Source organism: Pelophylax lessonae, assembly GCF_965119305.1.
Source record: "Pelophylax lessonae genome assembly, chromosome: 5".
Lineage (NCBI taxonomy): Eukaryota > Metazoa > Chordata > Amphibia > Anura > Ranidae > Pelophylax > Pelophylax lessonae.
In genome coordinates this window covers 234,607,053-234,622,592 of record NC_138772.1, presented here as the reverse complement: position 1 = coordinate 234,622,592, position 15,540 = coordinate 234,607,053, and the positions used below count along the sequence as shown (strand labels likewise).

The 15,540-nt window shown below is 47.7% G+C and overlaps 1 protein-coding gene across 4 annotated transcripts in view; it reads left to right on the top strand.

Moving 5' to 3' along the window:
- The window catches only part of CTNND2 (catenin delta 2), a 921,118-nt gene that overhangs the window by 88,382 nt on the left and 817,196 nt on the right, over positions 1-15,540 (top strand). For all 4 annotated transcript variants that reach the window (XM_082258174.1, XM_082258173.1, XM_082258172.1 and 1 more), the window contains exon 3: positions 7,006-7,118. In XM_082258174.1, the coding sequence (XP_082114300.1) occupies positions 7,006-7,118 (113 nt within the window). The remainder of the gene's footprint in view (positions 1-7,005; positions 7,119-15,540) is intronic.

Genomic DNA, 15,540 nt, shown 5'->3' with positions numbered 1-15,540 from the left:
CCAGGAGCAAAGAGACTCATCGCAAGCGTGGTCCTTTCTTCTCGGCCCATAAGCAGTCCATTTGCCTTTCTGGATCTAAGGACCAGGGATCAAAATCCACCCATAACCAAGCTGTGGGTTCCAAGAGGCCCTGGCCGGGTAAGTCAAGAGCAGGCACCCGTACTTGGGGTGGGGGGAAGTCTTTACTTATTTCTGTATCTGTGGACCTCCTGGATTCAAGACAAGTGGGTCCACGAGTTGATTAAGTCCGGATACAAGATCGAGTTTCGGTCCTTGCCTCCGGCAAGGTTCTTTCCTTCCAATCTGCATTAGTCCCCAGATCTCCTACAAGGTCTTCTTGGGGCGGTACAGGATCTGCTCTCACAGGGGGTCATTGTACCAGTTCCAGAATCAGAACGCTTTCAAGGGTTCTATTCAAACCTGTTTACTGTTCCTAGGAGGGAAGGCAAGGTCCGTCCCATTCTGGATCTCTAAGCTTTGAACCGCTTTCTGAGGGTTCAGAAATTTCTAATGGAATCCATTTGCACCGTGGTGACATCCCTTTATCAAGGGGATTTCTTAGCCTCTATGAATATCAAGGACGCTTACCTTCATATCCCAATATATGTCGGGCATCAGTGTTTCCTTTGCTTTGCCACAGGCGAGGAGCGCTATCAATTTGTGGCATTACCCTTTGGTCTCGCCTTGGCTCCTCAGATGTTTACAAAAATGTTTGCCCCGGTGTTGGCTTTACTGAGGCAGAAGGGGACTGCGGTCCTGGGGTACCTGGACGATCTCCTTATGCGAGCAAAGTCTCCGAATGCCCTCAAAGACAATCTGGACATTTTGGTGAAAACTTTGCAAGAGTTTGGATGGAAACTGAATTTCCAAAAATCTGTTCTGGTTCAGTTTAAAAAACTGGGCTATCTGGGCCTGACCCTGGACACAACCTTAGCCCGATTGTTTCTTCCGGAGGTGAAACTCAAGAAGTTGCAGGATACGACACAGCTCCTGTTGTCCAACCGGCAATCATTCCTCAGGACTTGCCTTCAAGTGCTGGGCCTGATGGTCTTCACCTTGGAGGTGGTTCCATTTGCTCAGTTCCATACCAGGTCTCTACAGAAGGAGATCCTTGTCAAATGGAACAAGAATCTACAGGCTCTAGACAATCTGATTCTGTTGAGCCGGAGTACGAGGGGATCCCTGATCTGGTGGCTCTGCTCTCCGTTGCTTCAATAGGGAAAATCCTTTCTCCCCTTGTACTGGACGGGGGTCCCAATGGATGCCAGCCTCTCCGGATGGGGAGGTGTCTTTGGTACAGATCCGGCACAGGGGGTTTAGACTCGGGAGGAGTCCAGTCTGCCGATCCATATCCTGGAAATTCGGGTGATCAGGCTTTGCCTAATTCATTGGATGAATTGTCTGCAGGAGCGCCCGGTGAGGATTCAGTCCGACAATGCCATGGCCGTGGCATATGTCAATCATCAAGGGGGCACTAAAAGTGCCTTAGCGGCCCAGGAAGTAGCTGGCATTCCAGTCGCTGGCTTTGATGGCCTGGCTATTGAAAGCCGGGTGTTGAAGGATAGAGGGGTGTCTGAATCGGTGATTCCTACTTTGTTAAAAGCTAGAAAATGTACTTCTAGGAAGATTTATCATCAAGTCTGGAGGGCGTACATTACTTGGTGTGAGTCTTGGGGGGTCCCCCCCCCCGTTTCTTCTCAGGGTCTCCTGTCTTGGAGTTTCTTCCAAAGAGGTGTAGATCAGCGTTTGGCTTTGGGTACCATCAAAGGCCAGATATCGGCCTTGGCAAATTTCTTTCAATGCCCGTTGGCCACAAATTCCTTGTTTCAAACCTTTTTTCAGGGGGTCCACCTGGCTTCCCCTGTGAGGTCTCCGTTGCCTCCGTGGGACCTCAATTTGATGCTGTTGGTTCTTCAGAAACCTCCTTTTGAAAATATTTATGAGATTCCTGTGACACAGAAGTTAGCTTTCTTGGTGGCTATTACTACTGCGCGCAGGTTGTTGGAGCTGGCTGCGTTGTCCTGTCATTCACCTTACCTGGTGGTTCACAGAGACAAGGTGGTGCTTCGTACCTGTCAGTCATTCCTTCCTAAAGTCGTCTCTGGTTTCCTTTTAAATAAAGACATTGTGTTGCCTTCTCTGTGTCCTAAGCCTAAGCATCCTAAAGAGATTGCCTTACATTCTTTAGATGTGGTTCAGGCAATCAGGATGTACCTGGCGGGGCCAGGACGGACGGAACATTACACTGGACTTCTCAAGTAGGCTGTCAGCTGCTGGATAGCAGATTGGGTTGAGATTTCTCACCACACCACCATCGATTCACTTTTTAATATAGAAGGCTTGCTATACAGTGGTGCACTGGAAGCACCTTTTAAATGTGAGTGTTACTCATATTTCTTCAATAAATATTTGCCTTAAGGATGTCAGCACTATGTCAGTTTCTTCCTTTCATATGTAACACACTAGATGGCTTGAGGGGGAACTGAGGTACACAGAAGATCCTCACCTGGAAGCATTAAGGAAGGAGGCTAATTTTCCCTGCATATGACCTGTATCTGAAAGCTTGTGGAAGAAGACGATCTATGTAAAGGATCCTTGTCTGGGAGCAATTAGGAGATCCCACTAAGCGTTATTTGACTATTGCTTAATTGCATAGTCGCAGGCTTTAAGGTGAGCGCCCACTCACAAGAGGGTGCAGGTTTGCTGTGACACTTCATTGCCTTGGCACTTTGGAAGCACAGGTCACTTTATGTGACCTTGTCATTTGCACTGTTTCCCACTATTGGCACTTTTTGGAGGATTCGGATCCATCTATTTGCACTGATTCAACAAGAACTGATTTACCAACAATACAGACCTGCTCACGGATATAGAAATACGGGGCAACTTAGGAAACAGTGACCATAGGTCAATAAGTTTCAGTATTAATTACAGTTATAGGAAGCAGAGGGGTAATATAAGGACGCTGAATTTCAAAAGAGCCAATTTCCCAAAACTGCGCTCTCTGCTAGAAAATATCAAATGGCATAGAACCCTGGGAACAAAGAACACGGAGGAAAAATGGGAGTGCTTCAAGAGCATACTTAACAAGGGGGTTGGCCAGTGCATTCCAAAGGGAAATAAATTTAAAATGGCAAAACTAAACCCTGGGTGGCTAAACTCCAACATAAAAATGCATATTAGTGCTAAAGGAAAGGCTTTCAAAAAATACAAGGCTGAGGGGTCATTGGCAGCATTTAAGCATTACAAAGAGTGTAATAAGAAATGTAAAGATGAAATCAGGGCGGCTAAAATAGAACACGAGAGACATATAGCGGAGGAGAGTAAAAAGAACCCCAAGAAGTTCTTTAAGTATATAAACAGTAAGAAAGCGAGGTCAGAACACATTGGCCCCATAAAAGATGACAAAGGAAATATGGCCACTGAGGACAGAGAAAAGGTGGAAGTGTTAAATAATTTCTTCTCTTCAGTCTTCACAAAAGAATCGGGGGGCTACACGAACCCAGCTTGTAAGGCCAAACTAAACAACACACCTCAGGAAGTGCCGCCATGGCTAACAGAAGATAGACTTAGAACTAAACTTGAGAAACTTAACATAAATAAATCACAGGGACCGGATGGCTTGCACCCGAGGGTTCTTAAAGAGCTCAGCCAGGTGATTGCCAGACCATTATTCTTGATCTTTAAGGATAGTTTACAGACGGGTATGGTGCCAGCCGATTGGAAAAAGGCCAACGTAGTACCAATATTTAAAAAGGGGCCGAGGTGTATCCCGGGTAACTATAGACCTGTCAGCCTAACATCTGTAGTCTGCAAGATTTTGGAGGGGATGTTAAGGGACCACATACAAGACTTTAGTAATGAAAACAGTATTATTAGTAGTAATCAGCATGGATTTATGAAAAATCGTTCTTGCCAAACCAATCTACTTACCTTCTACGATGAAGTGAGCTGCCACCTAGATAAAGGTAAGCCTGTGGATGTGGTGTATCTGGACTTTGCAAAGGCCTTTGACACCGTTCCCCACAAACGCTTACTGTACAAACTAAGGAAGGTAGGTATGGATCATAAGGTGAGTACCTTTATAGAGAACTGGCTCCAGGGGAGAGTGCAAAGGGTGGTGATTAACGGGGAGTACTCGGATTGGGCGGGTGTGGAAAGTGGGACCAATCCTGTTTAATTTATTCATAAATGATCTAGAGGAGGGGATATCTAGTACAATCTCAGTATTTGCGGATGATACTAAACTAAGCTTGCCAATATCTTCTATGCAGGATGTGGAAACCTTACAAGCGGACCTGAACAAAATAACGGGGTGGGCAACTACATGGCAGATGAGGTTTAATGTTGAAAAAAGTAATGTACTTGGGGGCCAGTACCAGAAAGCAAGCTACTCACTAGGGGGGGGAACCTCTGGGGGAGTCTAGGATGGAAAAAGACTTGGGGGTACTGGTAGACAACAGGCTTGGCAGTGGCATGCAATGCCAAGCAGCTGCAAGCAAAGCCAACAGAATACTGGGATGTATAAAAAAGGGATTCACTCCAGAAATAAAGAGATTATTCTCCCGCTCTACAAGACTCTGGTCCGGCCACATCTGGAGTATGCTGTCCAGTTCTGGGCACCGGTCCTCAGGAAGGATGTGCTGGAATTGGAAAGAGTCCAGAGAAGGGCAACAAAAATAATTAGGGGAATGGAGGACATCAGCTATGAGGAAAGACTACAAGCACTGAACCTATTCTCTCTGGAGAAGAGACGATTGAGGGGGGATATGATATCAATGTACAAATACTGTACTGGCGACCCTAGCATAAGGAACAAACTATTCAGAGTAAGGAAATACAATAAGACACGTGGCCACTCACTAAAACTAGAGGAAAGGCGGTTTAACCTTAAAATGCGTAAGAGGTTCTTCACTGTAAGAGCGGTAAGGATGTGGAATTCTCTTCCACAAGCAGTCGTATCAGCAGGGAGCATTGATAGTTTCAAAAAACTATTAGATGGGCACCTTAGAGATCACAACATACAGGGGTATACAATGTACGGTTAAAAGCAAACACACACACACATCATAGGTTGAACTGGATGGACTGATGTCTGTTTTCAACCTCACTAACTATGTAACTATGTAAAAAGAACTGTTTTTTGCAAATTATGAATTTTGCATTTATTTATCAGTATTAGTTTAGTCAGCACCTTTGGCACTTTATAAGAGGTTACTATATATTTGCACTTCTTGGAGGATTCGGATCCATCTATTTGCACTGATTCAACAGGAACTGTTTTCTACACATTATGAACTTTGCATTTATTTATCAGTATTAGTTTATTCAGCACCATTGGCACTTTACAAGAGGTCACTATATATTGGCACTTGTCTAGATTTATTTTGGCACCAATCGGATAATACTTCATTTTTATATATGTGATTTCTATACATTGGGCACAATTTATACATATATATATATATATATATATATATATATTTATTGTTTATTAGTTTTTACCTATATCTAAATACAAAATGATGGGATATTGATCACATGACGGTTACATGATATTTTTGCGCAGCAATTTTATTTATTTATATTAGTTACGCTGTATGAGATAGTGGATTGCTTGGAGCAATTATATTGTTAATTGGTTGCTCGTAGGGTTTATCGTTATAATTGTACCTGGCGGGGACTGAGTCGTTCCGGAAATTGGATTTTCTGTTTGTCCTTATGGATGGACCTCGTAAGGGGATGGCAGCGTCTGCTGAGACCATTTCTGGATGGATCAGACAGACAGTGCTGCAGGCCTTTTCCGTTAAGGGTCAGGATCCTCCTTTGCCTGTTAAGGCCTATTCTACGAGGGCGTTTAGTGCCTCCTGGGCCTTCCGCCATCAGGTGTCAGTGATGCAGGTATGCAAGATGGCCACATGGTCGTCTGTGCACACTTTCACAACATTTTATTAGTGGGATGTGTTGGCATCTGCGAATGCTTATTTTTGCCGCAAGGTATTGCAGGCCGCAGTTGGAGAGGTTTAGTCCTCTTTGAGGGTGTATTTGTTATTTTTGTCAGATGAGCTCCAGTTGTTCCTGGTTCAGCTCTTGTTTTGCCTGGTTGGCTATGTTTAGCCTTTGGGAAGTGTTTTTTTTCTTGCTGTGTTATTCCCATCCCTCATATTGACACTGCTTTGGGACATCCCATCGGTCAAGAACACATGGAGCTGTGTCCGTCAATAAACGAAAGAGAAAACATTGATGGACACAGCACCTGCCCCTCTATTGAGTTGGGTTTTATGTTCTTCTGACACTGCTTGTTACAAAACTGAAGTCCTATAGCAGGAAGTGGGAGTATACCCCCTGAGACTGCCCTATAGGCGTGGTCAAATTGTTTTCCGCTTAGTGTCCTACTCCTATGGAGAGCAGCATAAACCAATAGGTCAAGAAGATATGGAGCTGTGTCCATCAATGAACATCAGAGAAAATGATTATACAGTAAGACAAAAATCCAGTTTTCCTAAAATGCCATTCACTAAAATGAGAGGCGGTTTAACCTTAAAGTGCGTAAAGGGTTTTTTACTGTTAGAGCAGTAAGGATGCGATTATCTCTACCACAAGCAGTGGTATCGGCAGCGAGTGTCGATAGTTAAAAAAAACTATAAGATTATAAATTGTTCTATTGACCATAGACACTTATACACACACACACATAGGTTGAACTAGATGGACTGGTGTCTTTTTTTCAACCTCACTAACTATGTAACTATGCCAGAAATCCAACATGCTGGTTGTACCCAAGTCGATCGATAGATCATCTTGGGTACATTCATGCTGCCCATAGATGGTTTGAATTTCAGCCCGTCCCTGCTGAACCGGCAGAGATTCAAACCACCTATGGCCGGCTTTTCTTTACATTAACTAATTCAGATGTTAACATAACATGGCTGTTGTAAAATGTTATATTTACTTGTCAATTATTGTATTTGTATTAATGCATGTGCTTATTTGTTGATTTTCTAGGAGTTGCAGTTTGAAAGACTTACTCGAGAACTTGAAGCTGAACGTCAGATTGTTGCCAGCCAGCTAGAAAGATGCAAGCTTGGATCAGAAACTGGCAGTATGAGCAGCATTAGGTAAGTGTATTTTGAAAAGAATTTGCATCACAGCTCCTCCCCTGTGACGCCACAATTCTGACGGTGCAGTTCATGAAGCGTTCCAGCCTTCGACCCTGATGACATATGGTCTCAGCTGGTTTCACGTCCTTGACAGTGCTGTACATCCGGACTCCTCCAGCTTCCCTCCCTGTGCAGTGGAGACCATTCCATGGGGTTTTATAATTGATGAGCTTTCCTGTGTTTTACATTATTTGAGTTGCTACAATTATGAGCCTTTTGAACTATATTACAGTCTACACTTAGAGACGAGGCTGCCTAGTTCGCATAGCGGCAGCATCCAAGCTGTAACTGGTGCAAAATGCTGGCTGTGTTTACTTGTACACAGTTGCAAGGACCGTTACATCAAATCCCGCTATGCTCCAGGCTGTAGAAGTAAAAATCGAAATCCTCCCTAAGGCTGGGTTCACACTGATGCAGTGTACCGCATCCAATGTCATTTGTACAGGAATCTCACCTAAAGCAAATTCAGTGTGGTGCGAATTGAGCCATACATAACGTATGGCTCAATTGGCACTGGATCTGCACCAAAGAGGTGCAGGACCCTTTTTTTGTCTGCACTGGAATCAAATCGCTAGGGTGTTCAGACTCTTGCTATCCTAATCAATTTGATTCCATAGTTCGCACTGTATGCTGCGAACCAATATGAGGGTGCCATTAACTTTATATTTACACCCTCAGCCGTTCACAGAGTGCAGGGTGAACTGCGTGTGATTCTGATGCATTACAGGAAACCACACCGGAATCGTTGTGGTTCCTGTACTGCATCAGTGTGAACGCAGCCTAAGGCTGGGTTCAGACCTTAGCCATGTGGTAAAGCCTGTGCCCCAATGCACATTACATCTCATTTTAAATGAGTTACCAATGCACTTCAGCATGGCTTAAATCTGATCCTTTTCTTTCCAAGAGGGAATTCTTAGGCCGCCTATTTATACTGTCGCTTACAGGAGAAATAGACCCCGACAATGAAAAAACTTAAGTCAGCACAGGATAACCCTACCCACTACAAGCATGGCTTAGTTTTTTTGCTAGCCGCGTCTTTAATAGAGTGGACATATTTTCTCCATCACTGCTGTTCTCTATTCATTTGGATGATTTATCTAATAAAAATAGCTGCTAGGAGATTCATGCTGGGTATGTTCAAACCTGCAAATCTCTCCAGTTAGCCAGAGTGCAGGTTTTCCTAATTTATATTGGTAGCAACCCTGAATTTCTGGAAGTTTCCTGAATTTCTTGAAGTTTCTCCAATAATCTGCAGCTACTGGTAAATTTTGTCTGGATTTTCGAAATTCCCTGCCCCCAGCTTTTGGTTCCCATTCTATCAATGACATTGGTTTTTCTACCCCTAAGAATGTCACAAACGTATCCCTTACTTCAGTGACTTAATTATAAAACTTGTAAACATCACACCCTATTTGTAATGGTATCTTTTCAAACTATGGCTAGCTGGTTAAATTCCTTTTAGCCCACATTCACATTGGTCCCGTTTTGACATGCGATTTGACATGTGTGAGGGGACTAGCTCGGTGGCGGGTGTGGATGACCCCTTGGGGGGGTTAGTTACACAGGGAGATAGCCGAGAAGTGGTTGCAAACAGTTTGCTTTAGCGCCGGTTCACATTGCAGCGACGCTACTTCGCACCGCGACCTCGGAGGTCGCGGTGCGAGCAGCGCGCCGCGACCTCGGAGCGGCCGCCACGGACTTCATAACATTGAAGTCTATGGCGGTTGCCTCCGGGTCGTCCCAAAGAAGCTCTTTGTGTCACTCCTATTAGAACGGGTCCGCAGCTTCCCTATGGGAGGCGACCTGCGGCGACCTGTGAGGCGACCAGGTCGCCTCACAGGTCGCCCTAGTGTGAACCGGCACTTATTCATGCAATTTTCTTCACCAGACTGCAAGCGTCAAAAACATCCAAAATAAAATAAAACACAAAATAAATCCTTGCCACTGTGGGTGGCTACCTTCTCACACACAGGAACCTATCTAAGGAAGTCTGTCCCCAACCTACTGTTGGGCAGACTTGGCTGATCATACAGCAGACTATCAATAGTCCATTTATTATCTCTTCACATAGAGAATGTCCCTTTTCTCTTCACACAGCACATGTTCATTGGACTTTCCTTTCACATAGAAAACATCCATTGGTTTTTCTCTTCACACTCTTCACATAGAAATAGTTCATTTTTTTTTCACTTTTTACCCTCCTCAGCGCACATCGCTCCAGGAGGTCTTCCCCTCCCATGCTCACACAGCTTCAGGGGGCACCCATCTGACTGTCCTCCTCTACTCACACAGCGTCAGGAGGCAGCAATCCTTCTCCCATGCTCACACAGCGTCGGGAGGCACACATCTGACTGTCCTCCTCTCCCCAGCTCACACAGCGTCAGGAGGCAGCAATCCTTAGACTTCCTTTGGACAAATTATAGAGGCCTTAACTTCCTCATTCCGAACAGCTGAAGGCCTTTTAACTTCCTTAAGCCAGTTCTGGCTTCTGGCTACCTTTGCAGCCGACACCCTATAGTAATTGGTGAATTTTCTAAACCAGGTGGAAATGTATCTTCTGTCTGTGACTACATCCACAGATTTACCTGACTTCCTGTCACACATGTCTAACACATTTCAAATAGAAGCCAATTGCCGGTAATTGCACCATCCACATCGGCACGACGCTGAGTTTGCACCAATTCCCAAAAGTAGTTTCTGTACTACTTTTGGTGACTTTGGGGGGGGGGGGGCAATTTCCATAGACATCTTTGCATGAACCCGCACAGATATCTGTGAAATCGTCACCGAAGTCGGACTAAAATGCTGGCTTGAAATTGTGCGATTTCAGCTGAACTCGCACAATTTCTAAACGGCCTCACTGTGAACCTAGTCTCAAAGTGATCTCTACACTACAGTGATTGCTCCCTTGCTTATTGTTTGGACAAATGGCTGTAGTTTTTAATTTCAGCTGTGTTGGTCTTCTGAAAGCTTCCGTGGTTTGATTCCTCATGATTCTCCTGTTAGTACTCTTGCACGGGCATCTTTATTAAGGTAATAGACTATGGAATTCTTATGGAAAAAGTGTTTGTTCTCTTACGTCCTCCGACAGTCGCCGCCTCTTCTAAGTCATCACTATTGGGTATTGACTTCCGCTCCGCAGGAGTAGCTAGGCATAAGACTTAGTCAAAAGAACAAAATAATTTGCATAGACACACCCATGGGGGCTGTCCCACTGGTCAATACCCCCCTGCAGTGACACTCCCAGCTCAGTTTGTTTCTGCCTAGCGTCATGAGTAGTTAGGCTTTCCCTGTGCTGGGGCTACAGTCCCAGCCTTTCTAATCTCTTTTATTTGATTTTCTTTAAAAATGTCAGTTTTTTCTTTGATTTACTAGCTGTTTATTTTGTCAGCTTTAGTTTTAGTCGGATCTTCGGATAAGGATGGATTCTTGCGGAGCTGGGATTCGGACTGACCGCCCTGGTTCTCCAGGGCAGAGGGTCAGAGGGCCCCCAGCCCGCCATCGAGCGTTTAGCCATGTGTTTGTCCTGGCATTATGAACGACCCATCCCTGCTCGCAGCAGGGATGCAGCCTGTGAGGTGGCTACCTCACTGGACACATCTGCGGTGCTGCAGTGTTCTGTCCTTGGCAAACGGCATTCCCTGTCAGATGAGGACAGTGGCTTTCCATTCATAGAGGCACCCCACGCCATCTGGTACAGGTAAGTACTTCTGTGTAGGGCCTCTGTCTGGGGTGGCAGTCCTGTGTTGCTGTGTGTCCCCCATGTCTGTGCCTGTGTGGGGCTCCCTGTGGCGATCCCTGCGGGGGTCTTTTTGTACATGCACTGCGGTGCTGTGTATTGTTGGGGGCCCCTTCCCTTGTGTCACTTCGGTGTTTTTTCTGGGGGTGCAGACGATGTGTGTGGCGGCCGCAGCGGGGAAAAAACGCGCGGTCCGCCATTTTTACTGTGGGCATGCATGTCTGGCTTCACTGTGGGCTACATTACATGCTGTTTTGGCGCCATCCGATGCCATCTTGCGTGTGGCAGACTGATCGTTCCGAGCACATGTTCGGCGGCCATTTTCCCGAAGCCTCCCATTCAGTTCTATAGGCAGCCATTTTCCCTGGGTTATTGCAGCTTATAGTTCAGCCTCTTTTGACCTCACTTCCTTTTCCTCTGAAGCAGCGATCAATGTGGTAACACTCTGTGGGGCTCTGCAGACTGTCTCTTCCATAACCTTCTGTTTTGTCATTCCTGGCTCAGTTTCTTCTCCTTTTGGGGGTCTTTAGTCACTGTACATATAGCGGTGGGCTGCGCACTCCGCAGCGGTATTAAAGGGCCAGTACCTTTTATTGCACTGTTGTTTTTTTCTAACTTGGGCAATGGATTCTCAGGACAGCAAATTTCCTCCAGCTCTGGTGGGGGACCCCAGTCCTGCTGGGGCCCCTGTTATACCTGACTTGGCTGCCGTAGTGGCGTCTTTAGTGTCCAAAACGGAGGTACTGATGGCTGAACGTGCTGCTAGGAAAAGACCCAGATTGTCTATCTCTGATTCAGATGGTGATGTGGCTGCGGTGGTGAGCGTGCCCTTTTCAGGGTCTCGCTCATCCTTGGACCCTTTGGGGTCTGAGGGGGAGGCGGAGGTGGAGGGGGTTGATGTTTCTCCCCTGGGGTCGCCTGAAGAACGCGCGACCATGGATGAGTTGATTGTTTCTGTAAAAGAAACACTACACTTGGAGGATGAGCCCAGTCCTCCGGGCATTGTGTCCTCTTTTGGTACACATAGGACACGCAAGTCGCGCAGGGTTTTCCCTGCCCCGCTGAGTTTCATTACACTGTAAATGATCTCTGGCGCACTTTAAAACGTCCATTCGTGGTTCCTAGTCTGTTTAAACTGCTTTATCCCTTTGCGCCGGCTACGGAATCGCGATGGTGTGTGCCTCCACAAGTGGATCACACTGTGGCCGTCTTAAACAAGGCTACCTTGATTCCTACTGAGGAGACCCCGGTTTTTCGGGATCCCACAGACAGAAGGTTGGAGTCTCTAGCCCGCCATTCCTACACGGTGGTGGGTTCCTTGCTCATACCTGTTTTCGCGTCCGTCCTGGTGGCTCAGGCGGTGGCTGATTGGACTAAGGTGCTTAGATGCAACTTCGCATCTGATTCTGCCCCCCCTGCCACGCTGACTATGGTGGATCAAATTCACCAAGGAGTCATGTATTTGTGCGATGCGGCCTTAAATGAGGCCCCTTTGGTAGCACGCCTATCTAGTGTTGCAGTGCTTAACCGTCGACTGATCTGGCTGAAGAGCTGGTCGGCTGACCAGACATCACGGAAAACTGTTGCTGATTTTCCTTATGCAGGTTCTCGCCTTTTTGGCGAGGCCTTGGATACCTTGGTAAAGGGTGTCACGGGAGGTAAGAGCACCATGCTGCCCAAGAACAAGTCCTTTCGTGGCAAGCGGGGTTCCACCTCTCGACCCAATCAAGGGTCCTTTTGTGCCTTTCGGAATCAAACCAAGGGCAAGCCCTTCAAGGGCCAAGGTAGCCAGAAGAAGCCCTAGGCGGGCAAGCAAAAGTCCGGCAATGCCGGTACGGTGGGTCAATCCGCCTCTGCCTGAAGGGGCGCCCTCACCCATTTCAGGGGTGGGGGGACGTTTGCGCGGTTTCCTCCAACCTTGGCTGCTCCGAATTCCGGACAGGTGGGTTCAGGAAATCATTCGATCAGGATACAAGATCGAATTCCTTTCCCGGCCGGCGGACAGATTTTTTCCCTCAAATCTTCATTTGACCCCGGGGTGCCTGCAGGACCTGCATCAAGCGGTGCAGGACCTCCTTGCCCAGGGGGTGATTGTCCCGGTGCCTCATCTGGACAGGTTTCGGGGGGTTTTTATTCCAATCTGTTCACTGTGCCCAGAAAGGAGGGCAAGGTACATCCTATTCTGGACCTAAAAGCGCTGAACCGCTTTGTGCGCGTTCGGAAGTTCCATATGGAATCTCTCCGTTCGGTGGTGGCCTCCCTGAGTCCAGGAGAATTCCTGGCCTCTATAGACCTGAAGGATGCGTACCTGCACATCCCCATTTTCGAGGGTCACCAGAGGTACCTTCGTTCGCAATCGCGGAGGACCACTATCAGTTTGTAGCGTTGCCTTTCGGTCTCGTTTCGGCTCCAAGGGTCTTTACCAAAGTGTTGGCGCCTGCTAAGGGCAAAGGGAATTGCGGTCTTGGGGTATCTGGACGATCTCCTCTTAAGATCGAGTGTCAGCCAGAACCTACTGCGCGATCTGTCCACCACGGTACAGACGCTCCAGGAGTTTGGATGGACCATCAACGTGCAGAAGTCGACCTTGTCTCCTTCGGTTCGTCTTCCCTATCTGGGAATGATCCTGGACTCTGCTCAGGCAAAGGTGTTCTTGCCGGAGGACAAGCTCCGGACCCTGCAGGACAAGATCAGGTCCCTCAGGGACAATCCGTCTTCGTCACTCAGGACCTGCATGCGGTCCCTGGGGTTGATGGTATCAGCCTTCGAGGTGATACCCTTTGCTCAGTTTCACACATGGTCTCTTCAAGCGGAGATCCTGGCCAGGTGGGACAGACTACCTCAGTTCTTGGATCTGAGTGTCTCATTGAGTCGCCGTACCAGAATGGATCTTCTGTGGTGGCTCCAGTCCCCGGCGGTGTCAGAAGGCAAATCTTTCCGTCCGTTACTGTGGACGGTGATTACCACGGATGCCAGCCTGTCGGGCTGGGGTGGAGTCCTGGGCAACCTGTCTACCCAGGGCACTTGTTCGGAGGAGGAATCCTCCCTTCCGATCAATGTGTTGGAATTGAGAGCGATAAAACTTTGTCTCTTCCAATGGTCGGATCGACTTCGGGGCTGTCCTGTTCAGGTACAGACGGACAATGCTACCGCGGTGGCTTACATCAACCACCAAGGGGGCACCAGGAGTGCCTGGGTGGCCCGGGAGGTGACCGACATTCTGTCTTGGGCCGAGACTCATGTCCCGGCGATTTCAGCAGTTCACATTCCGGGTGTGGAGAATTGGCAGGCCGACTATCTGAGCCGCCAGACCCTGGACCAGGGGGAATGGTCCCTGCACCCGGAGGTTTTCCAAATGCTGTTTTTGAAGTGGGGATCCCCGGACGTGGATCTGTTCGCGTCTTGGCTAAACCACAAGGTGGAAAGGTTCGTGGCAAGAATGCGCAATCCTCTGACAGACGCCTCGGATGCGTTGGTGGCCCCTTGGCATCAGTATCGTCTGATGTATGCCTTTCCTCCGATTCAGTTGTTGTCCAGGTTCCTTCGCATGTTAGCCTCGGAACCGCACCTGGTGATTCTGGTAGCACCGGACTGGCCATGCCGGTCCTGGTACGCCGACGTTGTTCACCTGGCAGTGGCGCCTCCTTGGCGGCTGCCAATGCGGGAAGATCTACTGTCTCAGGGACCATCCTGCTTTACAGTCTCTCCCCTGAGGTCATTCCTACTCTAATCAAGGCTAGGAAATCCTCATCTGGTAAAATCTATTACCGTACCTGGAAAGCATACTTCGCCTGGTGTGAGTCCAGGGGGTTCTCCCCTCGCTCATACTCGGTGTCGAGAGTATTGGCTTTCCTCCAGTCTGGGGTGGACCAGCGCCTGGCGTTGGCTACAATAAAGGGCCAGGTGTCTGCACTGGCTATTCTTTTCCAACGCCCTGTGGCGTCTCATTCCTTAATTCACACCTTCATTCAAGGTGTGCGACATTTGGCTCCTCCCAGGAGGGAGCCTTTACCTCCATGGGACTTGAACTTGGTTCTGTCCGTGTTACAGCGTGCTCCCTTTGAAAACATCCGGGAGATATCTTTGCCTCTGCTGTCTAAGAAGGTTGCCTTTTTGGTGGCGATCACTTCGGCTCACAGAGTGTCGGAACTGGCGGCGTTGTCTTGCCGCTCTCCTTACTTGGTAATTCACAAGGATAAGGTGGTCTTGCGACCTCATTCGTCTTTTCTTCCTAAGGTGGTCTCTGAGTTCCACCTTAATGAGGACATTGTCCTGCCTTCGCTTTGTACGAAGCCTAAGCATCCTAAGGAGGTTGCTTTGCATTCCTTCGATGTTGTCAGGGCGATCAGGGTTTACCTGTCGTCTACGGAGTCCTTTCGGAAGACGGATTCCCTTTTCGTCCTTCCTGAGGGACCTCGGAAGGGCATGGCTGCGTCTGCAGCGACCATTGCCAAATGGATCAGGCACACCATTGAACAGGCTTATGCCTTGAAGGAACGGGTTCCACCCTTTCCTGTTAAGGCGCACTCTACCAGATCTTTGAGTGCGTCCTGGGCCTATTGGCATCGTGCCTTGGTGGCCCAGGTGTGCAAGACTGCTACTTGGTCGTCGGTGCACACATTGGCCGCAAAGTTCTCAGTG